We start from the raw sequence: 19,659 nt of genomic DNA, 5'->3' as shown, positions 1-19,659 counted from the left end.
GCTCAGATCAAAAGGCTTCACTGTTGTGGCTCAGAAAGGGGCAGACTCCTTCCTTCCAAATCACCCCATCACAGAACACCCATTGCTAAGTAGCAAGCCAGAGGGTTAGACTGGATGCCCCATAAGAGGAGACTTCAAAGTGTTGAGACTTTCAAGTGTAGCCTGTGAAGGAAAATCTTAATCTGCGGGTGACAAAATAAGTGCTTCAGGACCACTTACTCCAAATCCACATTCTGCAATACAGTCCAAGAAAAAAGGCAAAGTGGCGAGTCACGATGGCTCACGCCTGTGATCCCAGCAGTCTGGAAGGCCAAGGCGGGAGGACCACAAGGTCAGGAGTTCGAGACCAGCCTGGCCAATGTGGTGAAACCCCATCTCTACTAAAAATACAAAAAAATTAGCCGGGCGTGGTGGCTCACGCCTGTAATCTCAGCTACTAGGGGATGTTGAGGCAGGGGAATCGCTTGAACACTGCACTCCAGCCTGGGTGACACAGCAAGACTCCATTTAAAAAAAAAAAAAAAGTGCTAGTGTATTTGGGGAATGCTGAGTAGTTTCACAGGGCTCACTGCAACCTCTGCCTCCCAGGTTCAGGTGAGAAACTACGAGATTTTTTGAAGAAGGAAGCCACTTCACTCAGCTGTTTTTTTTTTTTTTTTTTTTTTGAGACGGTCTCACTCTGTCGCCCAGACTTGAGTGTAGTGGCTCGATCTCAGCTCACCACAACCTCCGCTTCCCAGGCTCAAGCGATTCTCCTGCCTCAGCACCCCCAAGTACCTGGGATTACAGGTGCATGCCGCTACCACCTGGCTAAGTTTTGTATTTTTAGCAGAGATGGGGTTTCACCATGTTAGCCAGGCTGGTCTTGAACTCCTGACCTCAAATGATCCACTCTCCTCGGCCTTCCAAAGTGCTACGATTATAAGTGTGAGCCAATGTACCTGGCCTGTAGGCTGAATTTGAAAGACCAGCAATAGTGGGTAAAAGCAAAAGGCCAAAGGATGGTACATTTGGGGAATGCTGTAATAGTTTCACAGGGCTGGCTCACAGTGTCCCTGTGGGGAGAAGAGAAGACTAAAGTGTAGACAGTGGCCAAACCATGATTTTATTAAATGTATGTGATGAGAAGCTATGAGATTTTTTGAAGGAAGAGATGTTATAGATAACATGAACTAGGGTAGAGTACAAACTGTAAGGGGTAAGTCTCGAGGCAAAGAACTAAACTTAGAAGACATAAAAGGACTTAAAGTAATAACCCCAGCCACGCATGGAGTCTCACGCCTGTAATCCCAGTGTTTTGCAGGGCTGAGGTGGGAGGATCACTTGCGGCCAGGAGTTTGGGACCAGGCTGGGCACCCTCTCTCTACAAAGAAAAAATTTTTTTAAATTAGCCAGATGTGGTGGCATACCCCTGTCATCCTAAGCTACTGGTGAGGTTGAGGCAGGAGGATCCCTTTAACCCAGGAATTCGAAGTTATAGTGAGCTATAATCATGTCACTGCCCTCCAGCCTGCATGACAGAGCAAGACCCTGTCTCTTTTTTTTTTTTTTTTTTTTTTTGAGACGGAGTCTCGCTCTGTCGCCCAGGCTAGAGTGCAATGGCATGGTCTCAGCTCACTGCAAGCTCCACCTCCCGGGTTCACGCCATTCTTCTGCCTCAGCCTGCCGAGCAGCTGGGACTACAGGCGCCTGCCACCACACCCGGCTAATTTTTTGTATTTTTAGTAGAGACGGGGTTTCACCGTGTTAGCCAGGATGGTCTCAATCTCCTGACCTCGTGATACGCCCGCCTCGGCCTCCCAAAGTGCTGGGATTACAGGCGTGAGCCACCGCACCCGGCCGACCCTGTCTCTTAAAAAAAAAAAAAAAAAAGAAAGAAAGAAAAACAGGATAGAATAATAATATGCAGCATTAAATTGGGAAAATAAATTATAAACTCAAGGTGTTAAAATAGAAACCTAGCAGTGATGGCTACATGGATGTGCATGTCAAAACTTATCAAACATGCAGTTTATGTCAATTAGACCTCAGTAAGGCTGTTTAAAAAAATATCTTTTCCAGTTTTGCTATTAGAAGGGGCCCAAATGCAGTTAACAGCAGCACTTCTGCCCACACTTCTTTGCATTGTTAGCAACCAGATTTTGGTCCCTCATTTTAGTCTATTATGATTAAAAGGATCAGGATCTTTGGAGAGTTGCTGATTCCATGTCTTGGGGCAAGGACAATAAATCAACTTGGATCCAGAATATCCTGTTGTTGCTAGAAAGCAAGAATGCTTTCAAGAATGCTACAGACAGGCCAGGTGTGGTGGCTCACACCTGTAATCCCAACACTTTTGGGTGACTGAGGCAGGCAGATCACGAGGTCAGGAGTTTGAGACCATCCTGGCTAACACAGTGAAACCCCATCTCTAATACAAATACAAAAAACAAGCCAGGCATGGTGGCATGTGCCTGTAGTCCCAGCTACTCAGGAGGCTGAGGCAGGAGAATTGCTTGAACCCGGGAGGCAGAGGTTGCAGTGAGCCAAGATCGTGCCACTGCACTGCAGCCTGGGCAACAGAGCAAGACTCTGTCTCGGAAAAAAAAAAAAAAAATGAATGCTACAGACAATGCTAAAAGAGTAGAATAGCCAGCTTAAAGGAGATCCATTACCCTACTTGTGAATATCTGAAACTCAAATAAGAGAATAATCATTACAATTAAACTAAAATGCAGCCAGCGTAGTCCCAGCACTTTTGGAGGCTGAAGTGGGCGGATTGCTTGAGTCCAGGAATTCAAGACCAGCCTGGACAATATAGTAAAACCCCATCTCTACAAAAAATACAAAAAATTAGCTGGGCATGATTACGCATATCTGTGGTCCCAGCTACTCGGGAAGCTGAGGTGGCAAGATCGCGTAAGCCTGGGAGGTTAAGGCTGTGGTGAGCCATGATTGCACCACTGCATTGCAGCAAAGGAAAAAGATGTCTCACTCTGTTGCCCAGACTGACCTTGAACTCTTGGGCTTAAGTGATACTTCTGCCTCAGTATCCAGAGTAGCTGGGCTTACAAGTGCCACCTGGCTAATAATAATTAATTTTAAAAATTAATTTTAGTAAGCAGGAGAGCACTGATATATTTGTAAGTATTATTTCTTCTATCAGGTAGTCCATCCCTCCCTTCCTCCCTCCCTCCTTCGCCTCCTTCCCATCTTTCCCTTCCTTCCTTTCTTTCTTTTCCTTCCCTTCCTTTCCTTCCCTCCCTCCCTCCCTTCCTTCCCTCCCTCCCTTCCTTCTTTCCTCCCTTCCATTTCTTCTATCAAGTACATGTTTCTCTCTCCTCTCTTTCTCTCCCAGGCTACAGTGCAGTGGCACAATCATAGCTCACTGTAGCTTTGAATTCCTGGGCTTAAGCAATCCTCCTGCCTCAGCCTCCTGAATAACTGTGACTACAGGCATATGCCACCACATCCAGCTAATTTTTTTTTTTTTTTTTGGTAGAGATGGGGTCTCACTATATTGCCCAGGCTGATCTCAAACTCCTAGCCTCAAGTGATCCTCCTACCTCAGCCTCCCAAAATGTTAGGATTACAGTCATGAGCAATTGTACCTGGCCTCAAATACATGTTTCTTGTCTCAATCTGTGTAGGATGTCTTCAGTGGGGATGGTGGAGGAAGGGCATCTGAAAATCTTCTATGAGAGCAAAAAGAACACTTACAAAAATTATCAAAATCAACTTACTTTTTTTTTTTTTTTAGACGAAATCTTGCTCTGTTGCCCAGGCTGGAGTGCAATGGCGTGGTCTCGGCTCACTGCAACCTCCACCTCCCAGGTTCAAGCAATTCTCCTGCCTCAGCCTCCCGAGTAGCTAGGATTTACAGGCATCTACCACCATGCCTGGCTAATTTTTGTATTTTTAGTAGAGACAGTGTTTCACCATGTTGGCCAGGCTGGTCTTGAACTGCTGACCTCGTGATCTGCCCACCTCAGCCTCCCAAAGTGTTGGGAGTACAGGCGTAAGCCACTGTGCCTGGCCTCAAAATCAACTTTCACAGGATGATTGGACAGAGATTTCTTTAAATGCCTGGAACCAATAAGTCCCCCAGTCTTGCCAAGGAGCTCTGTGTGTGGTGGGGGGAGCATACCTTCAGTAGTCAAGCAGGCAGTGTGCAGCTCTGTGTTAACCTTCACTTCCTGCTTGTGCAGAACCTCAGCATCAGCCAGAGATGAGAGCTTAGGGCCTCTTCAGGTCCTTCTTGGGCATGTGTATAGCTCTATACTTGCACATGTCCTTCTAGATTCCAGGGAATATGTCAGAGCCTTTCAAGCCTGCCTATGGACATTTCATTTCCCAGCTTTTAAGGTTTTTGGTCAGCTTGTTATTTGCTCCAACTCATACTGCTGCCTCAAAGCAACTGTGATGTTAAACAGTTGCCAATGATCATTTTTGAAAACGTGTCTGGGGAAAAGGGTGTTCTTACCTGGATAGTATGAAGTTCCAGGCAACTGCCACACAGATCAAATAATGGTGGTTCTCTGGAATGGGGCTTTGAAGGAGCTCCACCTCTTTTCTATGCTCTCCGGTGACTGCTAAGCTACTGGTTTTCACCATGATTGTGAGGATGTTGGTTTTCTTTTTTCTTTTTTTTTTTTTTGAGATGGAGTTTTGCTCTTGTTGCCCAGGCTGGAGTGCAATGGCGCAATCTCGGCTCACCAAACCTCCACCTCCCGGGTTCAAGCGATTCTGCCTCAGCCTCCCGAGTAGCTGGGATTACAGGCATGTGCCACTATGCCCGGCTAATTTTGTGTTTTTTGTAGAGATGGGGTTTCTCCATGTTGGTCAGGCTGGTCTCAAACTCCCAACCTCAGGTGATCCACCCGCCTTGGCCTCCCAAAGTGCTAGGATTACAGGCGTGAGCCACCACGCCCTGCTGGGTGTGGGTTTTCAAGGCTACCACAGAGCTGAGCTGGGGAAGGGGAGATGGAAACGAGAGTTAAAACATCACAAAATGGGCCGGGTGCAGTGGCTCACGCCTGTAATCCCAGCACTTTGGGAGGCCGAGGCGGGCGGATCACGAGGTCAAGAGATGGAGACCATCCTGGCCAACATGGTGAAGCCCCATCTCTACTAAAAATATAAAAAATTAGCTAGGCGTGGTGGCAGGCGCCTGTAGTCCCAGCTACTCCGGAGGCTGAGGCAGGAGAATCACTTGAACCCAGGAGGCGGAAGTTGTAGTGAGCCAAGATTGTGCCACTGCACTCCAGCCTGGCAACAGAGTGAGACTCTGTCTCAAAAAAAAAAAAAAAAATCACAGAACGGCTGGGCGCAGTGGCTCATGCCTGTCTGTAATCCTCGCACTTTGGGAGGCCAAGGCGGGTGGATCACCCAAGGTTGGCAGTTTGAGACTAGCCTGGCCAGCATGGTGAAACCCCCTGTCTACTAAAAATACAAAAATTACTCACGCCTGTAGTCCCAGCTACTTGGGAGGCTGAGGCGGGAGAATTGCTTGAACCCGAGAGGTGGACGCTGCAATGAGTCAAGATTGCGCCATTGCACTCCACCTGAGCGACAAGAATGAAACTCTATCTCAAAAAAATAAATAAAATAAAATTTAAAAAAGCCGAGATAGCTTTATGTTCACTTCTAGCTAAGACAAAAATTTAAAATTCTTATTTAAAAAAAGGAAAGAATTGCCAGGTGCGGTGGCTCACATCTGTAATCCCAGCACTTTGGGAGTCTGTGGCAGGCAGATCACCTGAGGCCAGGAGTTCGAGACTAGCCTGGCTAACATGGCAAAACCCCGTCTCTACTAAAAATACAAAAAAAATTAGCCAGGCATGGTGACACGTACCTGTAATCCCAGCTACTCGGGAGGGTGAGGCACAAGAATCATTTGAACCTAGGAGGTGGAGGTTGCAGTGAGCCAAGATCATGCCCCTGCACTTTAGCCTGGGCAACAGAGCAAGACTGTCTCAAAAAATAAAATAGCTTTGAAAAGAAAGCAGGATTCCTGCAGGGTTGGTTAATTTATTGGCTCAGAGATAGCACTAAAGACCCAGTCCTTGCAAGAAGCATGTCTTCTTGTTCTAAAACTAGTTCCTCTCAAGGTTTCTTGATGGCAGCAGTTGGAAGAGTCATGTGCAAATGTCATCCAGCCTTCCCGTAGTCACAGAATCCCTCCAGCCCAACACCTTTCATGTCTATTTGCCACAACTAGATCAAATACCCCTTCCTAAATGGGTCACTGTTAAGGAAAACGCTGCTGTTGTGATTGGTAGAGACAAGTCAGGAATTTACCCTGTGAGAAAGACAAGACACCAAACAAAACCCTGCTTCTGCTAGCAAGGCAGGAGCAGGAGATAGCTGGGTGAACAGCCAACAGTATCTGCTGTATCCCTGTTGTACACTCTCATAATGGTCTCTCTTTACTGTTGTAATAACACTTATCACACTGTAATCGCATTGCATGTCTGGCTTCCATATTAGATTATGAGTGACTTAAGGGTGTTGAATGTGTATCTCATCTTTGTAGCCTGTGGGGCTGCCTTATAGTGCTGTTGAGCAACTAAATGTTAATTTGAGGCTGAGAGAAGACCAGTGAGTCGAGTGGCTTCCTACTTTTTAGACGATTGGGCTAGGATGACATGTTCTCTCTTCACTTTTCCTATGAAATCTCTTCCAAAATGTGTTTTCATTCTTTATTAAAGCTGATTCAGGGCTGGGCACGGTGACTCACACCTGTAATCTCAGCACTTTTGGAGGCCAAGGCGGGTGGATCACCTGAGGCCAAGAGTTCAAGATCAGCCTGGCCAACATGAGTAAACCCTGTCTTTATTAAAAATAGAAAAATTAGCCAGGCATGGTGGCAGGCACCTGTAATCCCAGCTACTCGGGAGGCTGAGGCAGGAGAATTGCTTGAACCTGGGAGGCGGAGGTTGCAGTGAGCCGAGATCGCACCATTGCACTCCAGCCTGGGCGACAGAGCAAAAACTCTGTCTCGGGGGAAAAAAAAAAAAAAAAAAAGCTGATTCAGTGTAGTTTCTACTTCATCCTAGGCCTACTAGACTGACCTCTTTAGGAAGTAGCTTAGCAAGGCCTTTCTGCACTCATCATTTGCCTTTGTACCAGTGTACCAAGTATGCAGTAGGTGAATTGGGTAATGCCAGAGATAATTATACTATAGTATATAATCAGTTTCCACACTGCTTAGATTTCAGGCAGATTCTTTCTTTTCCAACTTAGGTATTACCAGTAGAATTCCTAATTGTATACTTTATTTACTCTGGTACCCAGTTAAGCTTCACCTTATAATGCAAGCCTTCTTGTATCTCTTGTGTAGATTTTAGGAACATGCCTTTTTTTCGTTCTTAGTTCACAGTAAGTTATAACTTGGTAGTTATAAAATGATGGTTCTTTAAGCCTTTTCGCCTATTTAAGCATCCACCTCCGCTAACTCTGTTTTGTGTTCTCTTTCTTAAGGTAACAATTTCAAACATATATAGAAATACACAGAATAGTGTAAATAATGAAACCCCATCACTCAACTTCAACAATGATCAACTCATGGCCGATCTTGTTTCTTCTATATTCCTAACACCTAACACCGTCCCCCTCTGCATTGTTTTGAAGTTCAGTCCCACATATTATGCCATTTTCTCTAAATATTTCAAAATATAAAAAATATGGATTCTACTTTTTAAACATGGTCTCTCAGTAGTATCATTACAGCCCCATCAAAATGAAAAACAATAATTTCCTGACACCATCAAATAGTTCATCAATTTTACTACATTTCCTCAATCATTCAATATGTGTTTTTTATTTCTTTTATTTTATTATTATTTTTTTGAGACAGTCTCTCTCTGTTGCCCAGGCTGGAGTGCAGTGGCACGATCTTGGCCTCATTGCAACCTCTGCCTCCTGGGTTCAAGTGATTCTCCTGTCTCAGCCTCCCGAGTAGCTGGGATTACAGGCACGCGCCACCATGCCTGGCTAATTTTTTGTATTTTTAGTAGAGACGGGTTTCACCATGTTGGCCAGGTTGGTCTTGAACTCCTGACCTCAGGTGATTCGCCCACCTCGACCTTCCAAAGTGCTGGGATTACAGGCATGAGCCACCATGCCGGCCGTGTTTTTTATTTTTTACAGTTTACACCAATATAATCTTCCAGTTTACTTTTTCCACAGACCGATTTGGGATGTTGCCCCTGGATGAGCCTGCTATTCTTGTTAGTGAATTCCTAGATCGTTTTCAAAGCCTTTGTCACTTGGACCTCCAGCTTCCTTCCCTAAGGCCGGAGGACTTGAAAACTATGGTGAGTTTTTCCTGACTAGGCTGCAATGGCCTCCAGTTGTTGCCAGCATTTATACCTGAAGCATTTCTTTTAATGACAAGAAGATGCAATTGCTGTGAAGAGAACTGCTTGTCTGTCTCTCAGCTGACCTTTTCAGTCTCCACCAGGAAGGTGACAGTTGAGAGTTCCAGTTGAACGTTTAAGTATGTTTTTTTATTTATTTATTTATTTATTTATTTTTATTTTTTATGTTTTTCTGAGATGGAGTCTTGCTGTCGCCCAGGTTGGAGTGCAGTGACGCAATCTTGGCTCACTGCAGGCTCCGCCCCCTGGGGTTCACACCATTCTCCTGCCTCAGCCTCCTGAGTAGCTGGGACTACAGGCACCTGCCACCTCGCCCGGCTAATTTTTTGTATTTTTAGTAGAGACAGGGTTTCACTGTGTTAGCCAGAATGGTCTTGATCTCCTGACCTCGTGATCCACCCACCTCAGCCTCCCAAAGTGCTGGGATTACAGGCGTGAGCCGCCACGCCCGGCTAGGTATGTTTTTTTAAATGGCATAGATTCAATTTAACATATATGTATATAAGCAGAGAGTTTATTTGGGCCAAGTTTTAGGGCTGTAACCTATAAGCATAGATTCAACTTTGCCCTGAATATATGCTTCCCATTAATTCAATTTTATCTTGATTTATTACTTAAATTATTATTATTATTATTTTGAGACCGAGTCCCTTTCTGTCACCCAGGCTGGAGTGTAATGGTGTAATCTCGGCTCACTGCAACCTCTGCCTCCCGGGTCCACGCAATTCTCCTGCCTCTGCCTCCTGAGTAGCTAGGATTACAGGCATCTGCCACCACACCTGGCTAATTTTTGTATTTTTAGTAGAGACAGGGTTTCACCATATTGGTCAGGCTGTTCTCAAACTCCTGACCTCATGTGATCCACCCGCCTCGGCCTCCCAAAGTGTTGGGATTACAGGCATGAGCCAGCACACCCAGCCTACTTAAACTGTATAACAGAAAATACTGAAATGTGACTGCATATGGTTTATTGCATATCTTTTTTTTTTTTTTTTTTTGAGACGGAGTCTCATTCTGTCGCCAGGCTGTAGTGCAGTGGCGATCTTGGCTTACTGCAACCTCTACCTCCCGGGTTCAAGCGATTCTCCTGCCTCAGCCTCCCAAGTAGCTGGGATTACAGGTGCGTGCGACCACGCCCAGCTAATTTTTTGTATTTTTAATCGAGACGGGGTTTCACCGTGTTAGCCAGGATGGTCTCGATCTCCTGACCTCGTGATCCGCCAGCCTCAGCCTCCCAAAGTGCTGGGATTACAGGCGTGAGCCACCATGCCCGGCCATCATTTTTCAAAGAAAGTAACAAACTCCTTTCTCCTTGTGAGTAGAAACGTTTAAATGCTCTAGTCAGCCTGGGCACAGTGGCTCATGCCTGTAATCCTAGCACTTTGGGAGGCTGAGGTGGGCAGATCACATGAGGTCAGGAGTTCGACACCAGCCTGGCCAACATGGTGAAACCCCGTCTCTATTAAAAATACAAAAAATTAGCTGGGCGTGGTGGTTTGTGCCTATAGTCCCAGCTACCCTGGAGGCTGAGGCAGGAGAATACTTGAACCCGGGAGACAGAGGTTGCAGTGAGCCAAGATCGCACCATTGCACTGCAGCCTGGGCAACAAGAGCGAAACTCCGTCTCAGAAATAAAATAAAATAAAATAAATGCTCTAGTCAATCTGTACTTTGAAACTGAATATTTACTGTTCCATTTAATCACCCTGTGGGTACTCCATGAAGACAAGCTTTACTGTAGGAAATAGTAGCCTCTTCAAATTAAGAGAGTGGTATGGGTTTTAGCATCAAACTGTTAACCTCCCAAACTCCCCTCCAAGTACTAACCAGGCCTGACCCTGCTCAGCTTCCGAGATCAGATGAGATTGGATGCGTTCAGGGTGGTATGGCCATAGACTGAAACTATTAACCTCTGATGCTTATTATGAATATAACCCTGTCCCTAGCCAAGGCAATTTTTTTTCCACCTGGTCATGGTTCCTTATTTTTCTTAGAACAAAAATAAAGTCTAACAAGCTTTGTTTTTTTGTCAAAAAGTAAATTTAGAGCCTGGGGCACTTTGATGCACACCTGTAGTCCCAGCTACTCAGGAGGCTGAGGTGGGAGGATTGCTTGAGCTCAGGAGTTCAAGACCAGCATGGCCAACATAGTGAGACCCCATCTCTAAAATTTTTTTTGTTTAATTTTTTTTTTTTTTGAGACAGAGTCTTGCTCATTCGCCCAGGCTGGAGTGCAGTGGCGCAATCTCGGCTCACTGCAAGCTCCACCTCCCAGGTTCACGCCATTCTCCTGCCTCAGCCTCCAGGGTTGGCACCCGCCACCACGCCTGGCCAATTTTTTTGTATTTTGAGTAGAGACGGGGTTTCACTATGTTAGCCAGGATGGTCTCGATCTCCTGACCTCGTGATCCACCTGCCTCGGCCTCCCAAAGTGCTGGGATTACAGGCGTGAGCCACCATGCCCAGCCTCTTTAATGTTTATAGCGTCAGGCTAAGACATAAGCAGTAATTTGTGTTCACTATTTGGGTTTGAAGTTTGCAGGTTTCAGGGAAAATCTGCAGCTGGTAAATTGAAAACAATTTAGTGCTAACAAGAGTTTTGGCAGTTCCAGGGAGACTCCATCTTTCTCAGTCAGCAGATTCAGGGCAATTCAGAAAGCTTCTGTGTGATACTATAGCCCTGTCCTGGAAGTATTTGTTCTCTGTGAAGAGAACTATCTTCATGTTTGTAATTTCCTTCCTGATTTTCGGCTTGTACCATCTAGGTATGTTATAATGTGTAATTTTTCTTTTTATGGTGGTTGAAATGAAGTTTTTTATGTGGCTCCCTTGTAGTGCTTGACAGAAGACAAGATCAGTCTTCTCCTACACCTGCTTGAAGATGAACTTCATCACCGAACTGATGAGAGAAAAACTACAACCAAATTAGGCTCAGACATCCAAGTCCACATCACTGCCTGTATTCTCTCTGTGTGTGGCTGGGCGTGTAGGTGAGTCAGCGAATTTTGCCCGGAGACATGAACCATGACAACAGCATTACACCCATATATATCAGTCACTAATCGTATTTAGAAATCACCTGGTGTTTCCCGTGAGAAAAAGAGACAAAGAAAAACTGGGTGGGGGGTGGTGCGAGGAGAATGGATAATAAGAATTAGTAACAAAACCAGAATTGGAATTCAGGAATTCTTGGTGTTCACAACTGAACTTTGTTTCTTGTACTGTTGCTTCTCAACTGGGAATTTGTGTTTTTTTTTTTTTTTTGAGACAGAGTCTCATTCTGTCGCCCAGGCTGGAGTGCAGTGGCACGATCTCAGCTCACTGCAAGCTCCACCTCCCAGGTTCATGCCATTCTCCTGTCTCAGCCTCCCAAGTAGCTGGGACTACAGGCACCTGCCACACGCCCAGCTAATTTTTTGTATTTTTAGTAGAGACGGGGTTTCACCGTGTTAGCCAGGATGGTCTCTATCTCCTGACCTCGTGATCCGTCCACCTCGGCCTCCCAAAGTGCTGGGATTACAGGTGTGAGCCACCGTGCCCGGCTGAATTTGTGTTCTATAAACAGTGAACCTCCTTTCTAAAAATGGAAAGAAAATAAGCTCTTTTCTATTTTTAAGAAGGAAAAATAGGAAGTTCTTTTCTATTTTTAGAAAGGAAGAAAAATCCGCTTAATTGATAAAAACTACCATAGGAAACACCAGCTGGAGTCTTCTAGGCCCCCATGTTGCTATTTCCATTCCAGCTGCTCAATTTGGCATAGACTCCCACTATCCTTAATCTACCAAAGAGAGCATATTTAAAATAAATCAAGATTGGTTCTGACAGTAAATAAATCTTGATTTATTTTAAATATGCTCTCTTTGGTAGATTAAGGAATGTTTTTTGTTTAAAGGGAAAAGACTTTAAGATGGACAAGAGAGGGCGGGTACGGTGGCTCACACCTGTAATCCCAGCACTTTGAGGGCCAAGGCGGGCGGATCACCTGAGGTCAGGAATTCGAGACCAGCCTGGCCAACATGGTGAAACCCCATCTCTACTAAAAATACAAAAATTAGCCGGGCATGGCGGCGGGTGCCTGTAATCCCAGCTACTCAGGAGGCTGAGGCAGGAGAATACTTGAACCCGGGAGGCAGAGGTTGCAGTGAGCCAAGATTGCACCATTGCACTCCAGCCTAGGCAACAAGAGCTAAACTCTGTCTCAAAAAAAAAAGAGGGACAGGAGAAACCTTTTTGTTGTTGTTGTTGTTGGTCAGGCTGGCCTCGAACTCCTGACCTCAGATGATCCACCCACCTTGGCCTCCCAAAGTGCTGGGATTACAGGCATGAGCCACCTCACCCGGCTGAGAAACTTTCAAAACATGCCTGCAAAACAGTCTTACCATAGAGAGCACACTAAGAACCCAAGGTCTTTCTATGGGAAATATGTGAGAGATGATGAAGTATGAAGCTGGGTCCTGAGATTGGAGCACAGAGGCTCTGATAGGACATGGTTCCCCATCCATTGGACTGTTCTAGAAATTGGATGAGATAAAGCATACTCACGAGTCATTACACTTAGTCATTTGGAAATGTTACACTTTGAGAAAACTCTCTTTCTTTTTCATTCCTATCTAGTTCCTCTTTGGAACCCATGCAGCTCTCCCTGATAACATGTTCGCAGTGTATGAGGAAGGTGGGGCTCTGGGGCTTCCAGCAGATTGAATCGTCCATGACTGACCTGGATGCATCCTTTGGCCTGACCAGCTCCACCATCCCAGGCCTTGAGGGGCGACCAGAGCGCTTACCTCTGGTGCCTGAATCTCCTCGGAGGATGATGACCCGGAGCCAGGATGCCACTTTCTCCCCAGGCTCAGAGCAGGTATGCACTTGGCTTGTTTGGGGTGGACTTTTAAATAACATTCTTGGCTAAAGTGTTGTTGCTAGAAAGTTGGCAATTAATTTAGGTGGATAGGCTTCACTTCCCACTACATTGTTTACAATACTACATAGTGTTTCTGTTCACTAATGGAGAAGCTAAATTCAGCCAGACCCGGTGGGTCACGCCTATGATCCCAGCACTTTGGGAGACTGAGGCAGGAGGATCACTTGAGGTCAGGAGTTTGAGACCAGCCTGGCCAACATGGTGAAACCCCATCTCTACCAAAAATGCAAAAATTAGACGGGCGTGGTGGCGGGCACCTGTAATCCCAGCTACTTGGGAGGCTGAGGCAGGAGAATCACTTGAACTTGGGAGGCAGAGGTTGCAGTGAGCCAAGATCGCCTCACTGCTCTCCAGCCTTGGCAACAAAGTGAGACTCTGTCTCAAAAAAAAAGAAAACAGATTAAAGAAAGAAGTATTTCTGACCATAATCATTAATATCATTGGTGTACTTCCATTATCTCCCCTTTCCTTCAGGCTGAAAAGAGCCCTGGTCCCATTGTCTCTCGAACTCGGAGCTGGGACTCTTCCAGTCCTGTTGACCGTTCTGAGCCAGAGGCTGCTAGCCCCACCACCAGAACTCGCCCAGTGACCCGAAGCATGGGAACAGGAGACACCCCTGGCCCGGAGGTACCATCTAGCCCTCTGCGGAAAGCCAAGCGAGCTCGCCTCTGCTCCTCCAGCAGTTCGGTGAGTCCACCTCGCATGTAGCAGTGGCTGAGCATAAACAGCATGTTGGGCCCTCCCTGGGCAGCATGGAGAAGCAGGCATGAGCCCTGCCATGGTCCAGTGCAAAAAGTAGACCATGTGAATAAGTTTAAAGTTGGGTGACCAAAGGGAAAAAATGTCAGTCATGTTTTTTGCTCCTTTTTGTTCCTTTGGGGTGGATTCTGGAGAAATAATAGATATTTCAAGCAAATGGAACAGCAGTGTGATACAGGGACAAACCTGATATGGCAGTGGTCCCCAACCTTTTTGGCACCAGGGACCGTTTTCATGGAAGACCATTTTTCCACGGACCACAGTTGGGAGGATGGTTTCGGGGTGATACAAGCACATTACATGTATTACATGTATTGTATACTTTATTTCTATTATTATTATATTGTAATATATAATTAAATAATTGTACAACTCACCATAATATAGAATCAGTGGGAACCCGCAGCTTGTTTCCCTGCAACTAGATGATCTCTTCTGGGGGTGACGGGAAACAGTGACAGATCATCAGGTGTCAGACTCTCATAAGGAGCGCGAAGTCTAGATCCCTCACATGTGCAGTTCACAGTAGGGTTCCTGCTCCTATGAGAATCTAATGCCACTGCTGATCTGACAGGAGGCAGAGCTCAGGCGCTGATGCAAACAATGGGGAGCGGCTATAAATTCAGATGAAGCTTTGCTTGCCTGCCTGCTGCTCACCTCCTGCTGTGCGACCTGGTACCCATCCATGGCCTGGGGTTGGGTATCCCTTATCCCTTGTGATAAGGTATAGTTTGTTTAACACAAAAGGAGTGAAAAAATAAAGAAAATGAGAGGAAAATGTGTAGGCAAAGTTTGAAGGAGAGCATAAACATTCGGAGTATGGGTAGTTGTGAGATTCTGGACTTGATAACTAACAGCAGTGCCTCCCTGAACTTACATAGCATCTACCCATGATGCGATTTCTTTTTCTCCTCCCTCAGGACACATCTTCCCGAAGCTTCTTTGATCCCACCTCTCAGCATAGAGACTGGTGCCCTTGGGTGAATATCACACTTGGCAAAGAAAGCAGGGAGAATGGTGGAACTGAACCAGATGGCAGCGCCCCAGCAGAGCCAGGCTGGAAAGCAGTGCTGACCATCCTCTTGGCCCACAAACAGTCTAGCCAGCCAGCTGAAACAGACTCCGTGGTGAGATAAGCCACTGCCTTGTGTGTGGGTAGCACTTGCTGTTTATAGGAGGAGGAGCAGAGGCTGGGCCTATAATTAGCACCCCGCCTGCCTTCAGCTTTCATACATCAAGTTATTTGGGTTTTTTTGTTTGTTTGTTTTTTGAGATGGAGTCACGTTCTTGTTGCCCAGGCTGGAGTCCAATGGCACGATCTCAGCTCTCTGCAACCTCTGCCTCCTGGGTTCAAGCAATTCTCCTGCCTTAGCTTCCCAAGTAGCTGGGATTACAGGCGCCCACCACCACACCTGGCTAATTTTGTATTTTTAATAGATGGGGTTTCACCATGTTGGCCAGGCTGGTCTCAAACTCCTGACCTCAGGTAATCTACCCGCCTCAGCCTCCCAAAGTGCTGGGATTACAGGCATGAGCCACCATGCCCGGCTTATACATCAAGTTAGACTCATTCTGCTTTCATCCTAGGGATTAGGCATAGAACCAGTTCGTCTTTCTGCAGTTTAGCATATGGCATTCCATCAAGTTCTGATAAATTCTTTTGTTCTCCTAAATAAAATGACTCCAAGTAGAAAAGGAGTATGGAAACAGAAATAGATGAACAGGCAGCTGCTCCGGCCTCATGTTGCAGACAGCTGCTTTTTCTTTCAGTTGCTGTCACTTGCACTTGGAGCCTGGCCAGTTAACTTAACTGTTTGGAGCACTAGGCTCTGACACCAAGATGATGGTTTCATTCCACACGCTGGGCACATTACTTTACTCTGTTCCACAGCCCAGACTGTGACTCTGCTAGCCATTGCAGCCATGACTGCTGTGGGTTTCAAATTTGGCTGACAACTGAGAAGAAAAGTCAAGTGTTTGCTCTGTGTAAAGATTGGAAGTGATAGGCTGGGTAATACGGAATCATGAAAATTGGGTTCTCTCCTTGGCTGGCTCACTCCCAAATTTTCCTTGTAGCTGGTAACAATTTCTGACCATAGTCTATAACTTTCAAGGACAAAGTAAAATAATACTTGTCAGCAGATATTTACGAGCAGCACTCCTAGATTCATGGTTTTCTAGGGTTACAGGATTCCACTGGAGGGAACTATAGTAATGCTGAAAGTCCAAAATTGCATGGCCGGGTGCGGTGGCTCACGCCTGTAATCCTGACACTTTGGGAGGCCAAGGCGAATGGATCATCTGAGGTCAAGAGTTTGAGACAACCTGGCCAACATGGTGAAACCTCGTCTCTACTAAAAATACAAAAAAAAAAAAAAAAAATTAGCCAGGTGTGGTGGCAGGCACCTGTAATCCCAGCTACTTGGGAGGCTGAGGCTGGAGAATCGCTTGAACCCAGGAGGCGGAGGTTGCAGTGAGCCAAGATCGTGCCATTGCACTCCAGCCTGGGCTTCAGAGAGAGACTCTGTCTCAAAAAACAATAAAAATAAAAATAAATGTATATTAGTACCCTTAGTAAATATGCAGGTGAAGGTTTTCCAAGTTTTCACAGAAAAAAAAAATCTGCATTTCTCTGCCTAGATATTCAGGAACTAGTATATTGGCAGTTTTCAATAAGACTCCTCTCTGTCACTGCCATACGAAAAAGAAAGCCCATCGGGTTTTTGTTTTGTAGTAGGAAAAGTTGGCCTCATAATTGGCCCTGGATTCCAGGACTTTTTTTTTTTTGGTAGTGTGTCTTTTAACCTTCTGACAGCTGCTGTGACGAAGCTAGAAAGCTTAATGAGACTGTGTAGTAAAGGATCCAGATGTTCGAAAAAAAAAAAAAGTATATACCGAGGCCAGGCACAGTGGCTTATGCCTGTGATCCCAGCACTTTGGGACGCTGAGGCAGGGGAATCACCTGAGGTCAGGAGTTCAAGACCAGCCTGGCCAACATGGCAAAAACCCATCTCTACTGAAAATACAAAAATTAGCCAGGACTGTTGGCATGCACCTGTAATCCCAGCTACTCCAGAGGCTGAGGCAGGAGAATTGGGAGGTGGAGGTTGCAGTGAGCTGAGATCACACTACTACACTCCAGCGTGGGCAACAGAGTGAGACTCCCTTTCAAAAAGAAAAAACTGTATACTATTTTTTCAACTCATGTTTCTTTGTCACTCTATTAACTAAATTTCCCTCAGTCATTAGTAAGAGTTCAAACTTTTTCCTCCTGGAACTTATTGAAACATCCTCAAAGAGGATAGATTTTTAAAAAACTGTGAAAGTGGACTGGGCGTGGTGGCTCACGCCTGTAATCCCAGCACTTTGGGAGGCCGAGGCAGGCAGATCATGAGGTCAGGAGATCGAGACCATCCTGGCCAACATGGTGAAACTCCATCTCTACTAAAAATACAAAAATTAGCCGGGCGTGGTGGCACATGCCTGTAATCCCAGCTACTTAGGAGGCTGAGGCAGGAGAATCGCTTGAACCAGGGAGTCAAGAGGTTGCAGTGAGCCGAGATCGCGCCACAGCATTCCAGCCTGGCGACAGAGCAAGACTCTGTCTCAAAAAAAAAAAAAAAAAAAAAAAAACCTGTGAAAGCGTCATATGAGAAACTGGAGATAACTGTGGATCATCTTGCTAGACATTCTTTGTACTCTCACTGAGACCATTTCTGCGTAGAATATTTGCTCTTTATTGTGACTCTCAAAGGCAGACAGAACCAAGTGTTCTGATTCACCAAGAGCTTTTGTCTCCTAATGAATTACTTTGTCTCCCTTTACCACCATTTCTCAGAATCTCAGAGTACTTCACTGGCATGATCAGATGGCAGTGAGATTCTTCCTATTATTAGCACTGCCGGTTAGAACATAAAAGCAGTGAAGACCAAGGCCAGAGCTTAAACTTATAGGGGTCATTCAACTCTGTTTTTATTAGTTGGCCTTGGTTTATACTGTTAACCTCAGCTAGGCATCACATAAGTATAAGTACTTATTCACAAGAAATAATGAACTAGGGCCAATTCAGCATCATGAATGAAAAACCAGTGCAGGCCGGGCACAGTGGCTCATGCCTGTAATCCCAGCACTTTAGGAGGCCGAGGCAGGTGGATCACAAGGTCAGGAGATCGAGACCATCCTGGCTAACACAGTGAGACCCCGTCTCTACTAAAAATACAAAAAATTAGCCGGGCGTGGTGGTGGGCACCTGTAGTCCCAGCTACTGGGAAGGTTGAGGCAGGAGAATGGCGTGAACCTAGGAGGCAGAGCTTGCAGTGAGCCGAGATTGCACCACTGCACTGTATCCTGGGCGACAGAGCTAGACTCCGTCTCAAAAAAAAAAAAAAAAGAAAAAAAGAAAAACCAATGCAAAACATAGGCTGCACTAATGGCAAGTCAGAAGTGTCATCCTCAAGTACAAAGATGAGGACAGATACAGATGCCTGAAGGCAGGATACAAGCCATGTCTTAGAGGCTCAGAGTGTGTTAACAGGAGTCTGACCGTAGAACATCGGCCCCTCGATCTTTAGTCTGACTTTAGGTATACATTATGTATAGCATACTACAAAATGAATTTTTACCTAGTCCTAGACATATCCAGATCATTGTGGGACAAATGATCTATCCTTTGTCCCTATAAAAGAACGTAATCACTAATAATAAGCTTTTCTACCTACAGAGTCTCTCTGAGAAATCAAGGAAAGTATTCCGAATATTTCGGCAGTGGGAATCTCTGTGCTCATGCTGAAGATATTCCAGCGCCTTCCTGGAGATAACTGGAATGAGAGTGACTTTTTGAAAAATTAAGGCTGAGTTCCTTTTGGTCAGCTGACGCTAAGTTTTTCCTGTTCTGGGTTCATCATAAGGAGCCCCCTGCCGTAGCAAAGGCAGTGAGTGTCAACTATCTGCATCTGGCTGAGGGAGATCCATTTCCTTTCAGGGATGTGGACAGGGTAAGGGCAGCAAGCATGGTTCTGTTTAAGGAGTGCGGGGTTAACAGACTAGAAGGAAGACTAAGGACCTGACCACCCATTTCAGCATCTTCAATGTGGAGCAGTGTTCTGAGGACTCTTCTGTCCCGGGACTGTGACAGTGTGTATTAATAAAATATTTGCTAAGATTCTCATTGTTGGAGAACCATTTTCCCCCTTGCCTTGTGAGCCGGAGAAAACTTCAGTGGAACATTTAACTTTTGATTTTCAGATTGGCTGCAAAGCCTAAAATTTGTGATTCCAGTCAAGGAGGTATAATCTTTCCTAAACCAAAAGCAAGATGATTTTCATTATGCCACCAGGAAATTTCCTGGTGTGTTATAGAGAATCGTAAACTGATAATTTTCTCCTTGCTTTGATAATAACAGAATAAAACAACGTAATGGGGAGGAAGGCACTTCAGAAGAGACCCCTCTCCATGTGCCATTGAATGCATGACTCCCCCAGTTGGGCTTCCCCAAGACTCGTTGCTTTTGGGGCATCATCAGTTTTTGTCGTAGAGAAGGTTGACCCTGAACTGCCCACTGATAAAGTAACCATGACCTAGCAAAGGCTAGAAAGTGATTATTCTCAGGCTGGGCGCGGTG

At 45.6% G+C, this 19,659-nt stretch overlaps 1 protein-coding gene across 6 annotated transcripts in view; it reads left to right on the top strand.

The window, feature by feature from the left end:
* The window catches only part of ZC3HC1 (zinc finger C3HC-type containing 1), a 34,960-nt gene extending 15,760 nt beyond the window's left edge, over window positions 1-19,200 (top strand). For 3 of the 6 annotated variants that reach the window (XM_055283996.2, XM_063641629.1, XM_055283999.2), the window contains 6 exons: window positions 8,170-8,297; window positions 11,195-11,349; window positions 12,974-13,217; window positions 13,755-13,967; window positions 14,960-15,166; window positions 18,760-19,200. In XM_055283996.2, the coding sequence (XP_055139971.1) occupies window positions 8,170-8,297; window positions 11,195-11,349; window positions 12,974-13,217; window positions 13,755-13,967; window positions 14,960-15,166; window positions 18,760-18,828 (1,016 nt within the window). In that variant the 3' untranslated portion in view covers window positions 18,829-19,200. The remainder of the gene's footprint in view (window positions 1-8,169; window positions 8,298-11,194; window positions 11,350-12,973; window positions 13,218-13,754; window positions 13,968-14,959; window positions 15,167-18,759) is intronic. The other 3 variants (XM_055283997.2, XM_063641630.1, XM_055283998.2) reach the window with 3 other exon arrangements.
* The last annotated feature ends 459 nt before the right edge of the window (window positions 19,201-19,659 follow it).

The sequence above is a fragment of the Symphalangus syndactylus genome, chromosome 6 (assembly GCF_028878055.3).
Source record: "Symphalangus syndactylus isolate Jambi chromosome 6, NHGRI_mSymSyn1-v2.1_pri, whole genome shotgun sequence".
Taxonomy (NCBI): domain Eukaryota; kingdom Metazoa; phylum Chordata; class Mammalia; order Primates; family Hylobatidae; genus Symphalangus; species Symphalangus syndactylus.
This window is presented reverse-complemented; position numbering and strand designations above follow the sequence as displayed.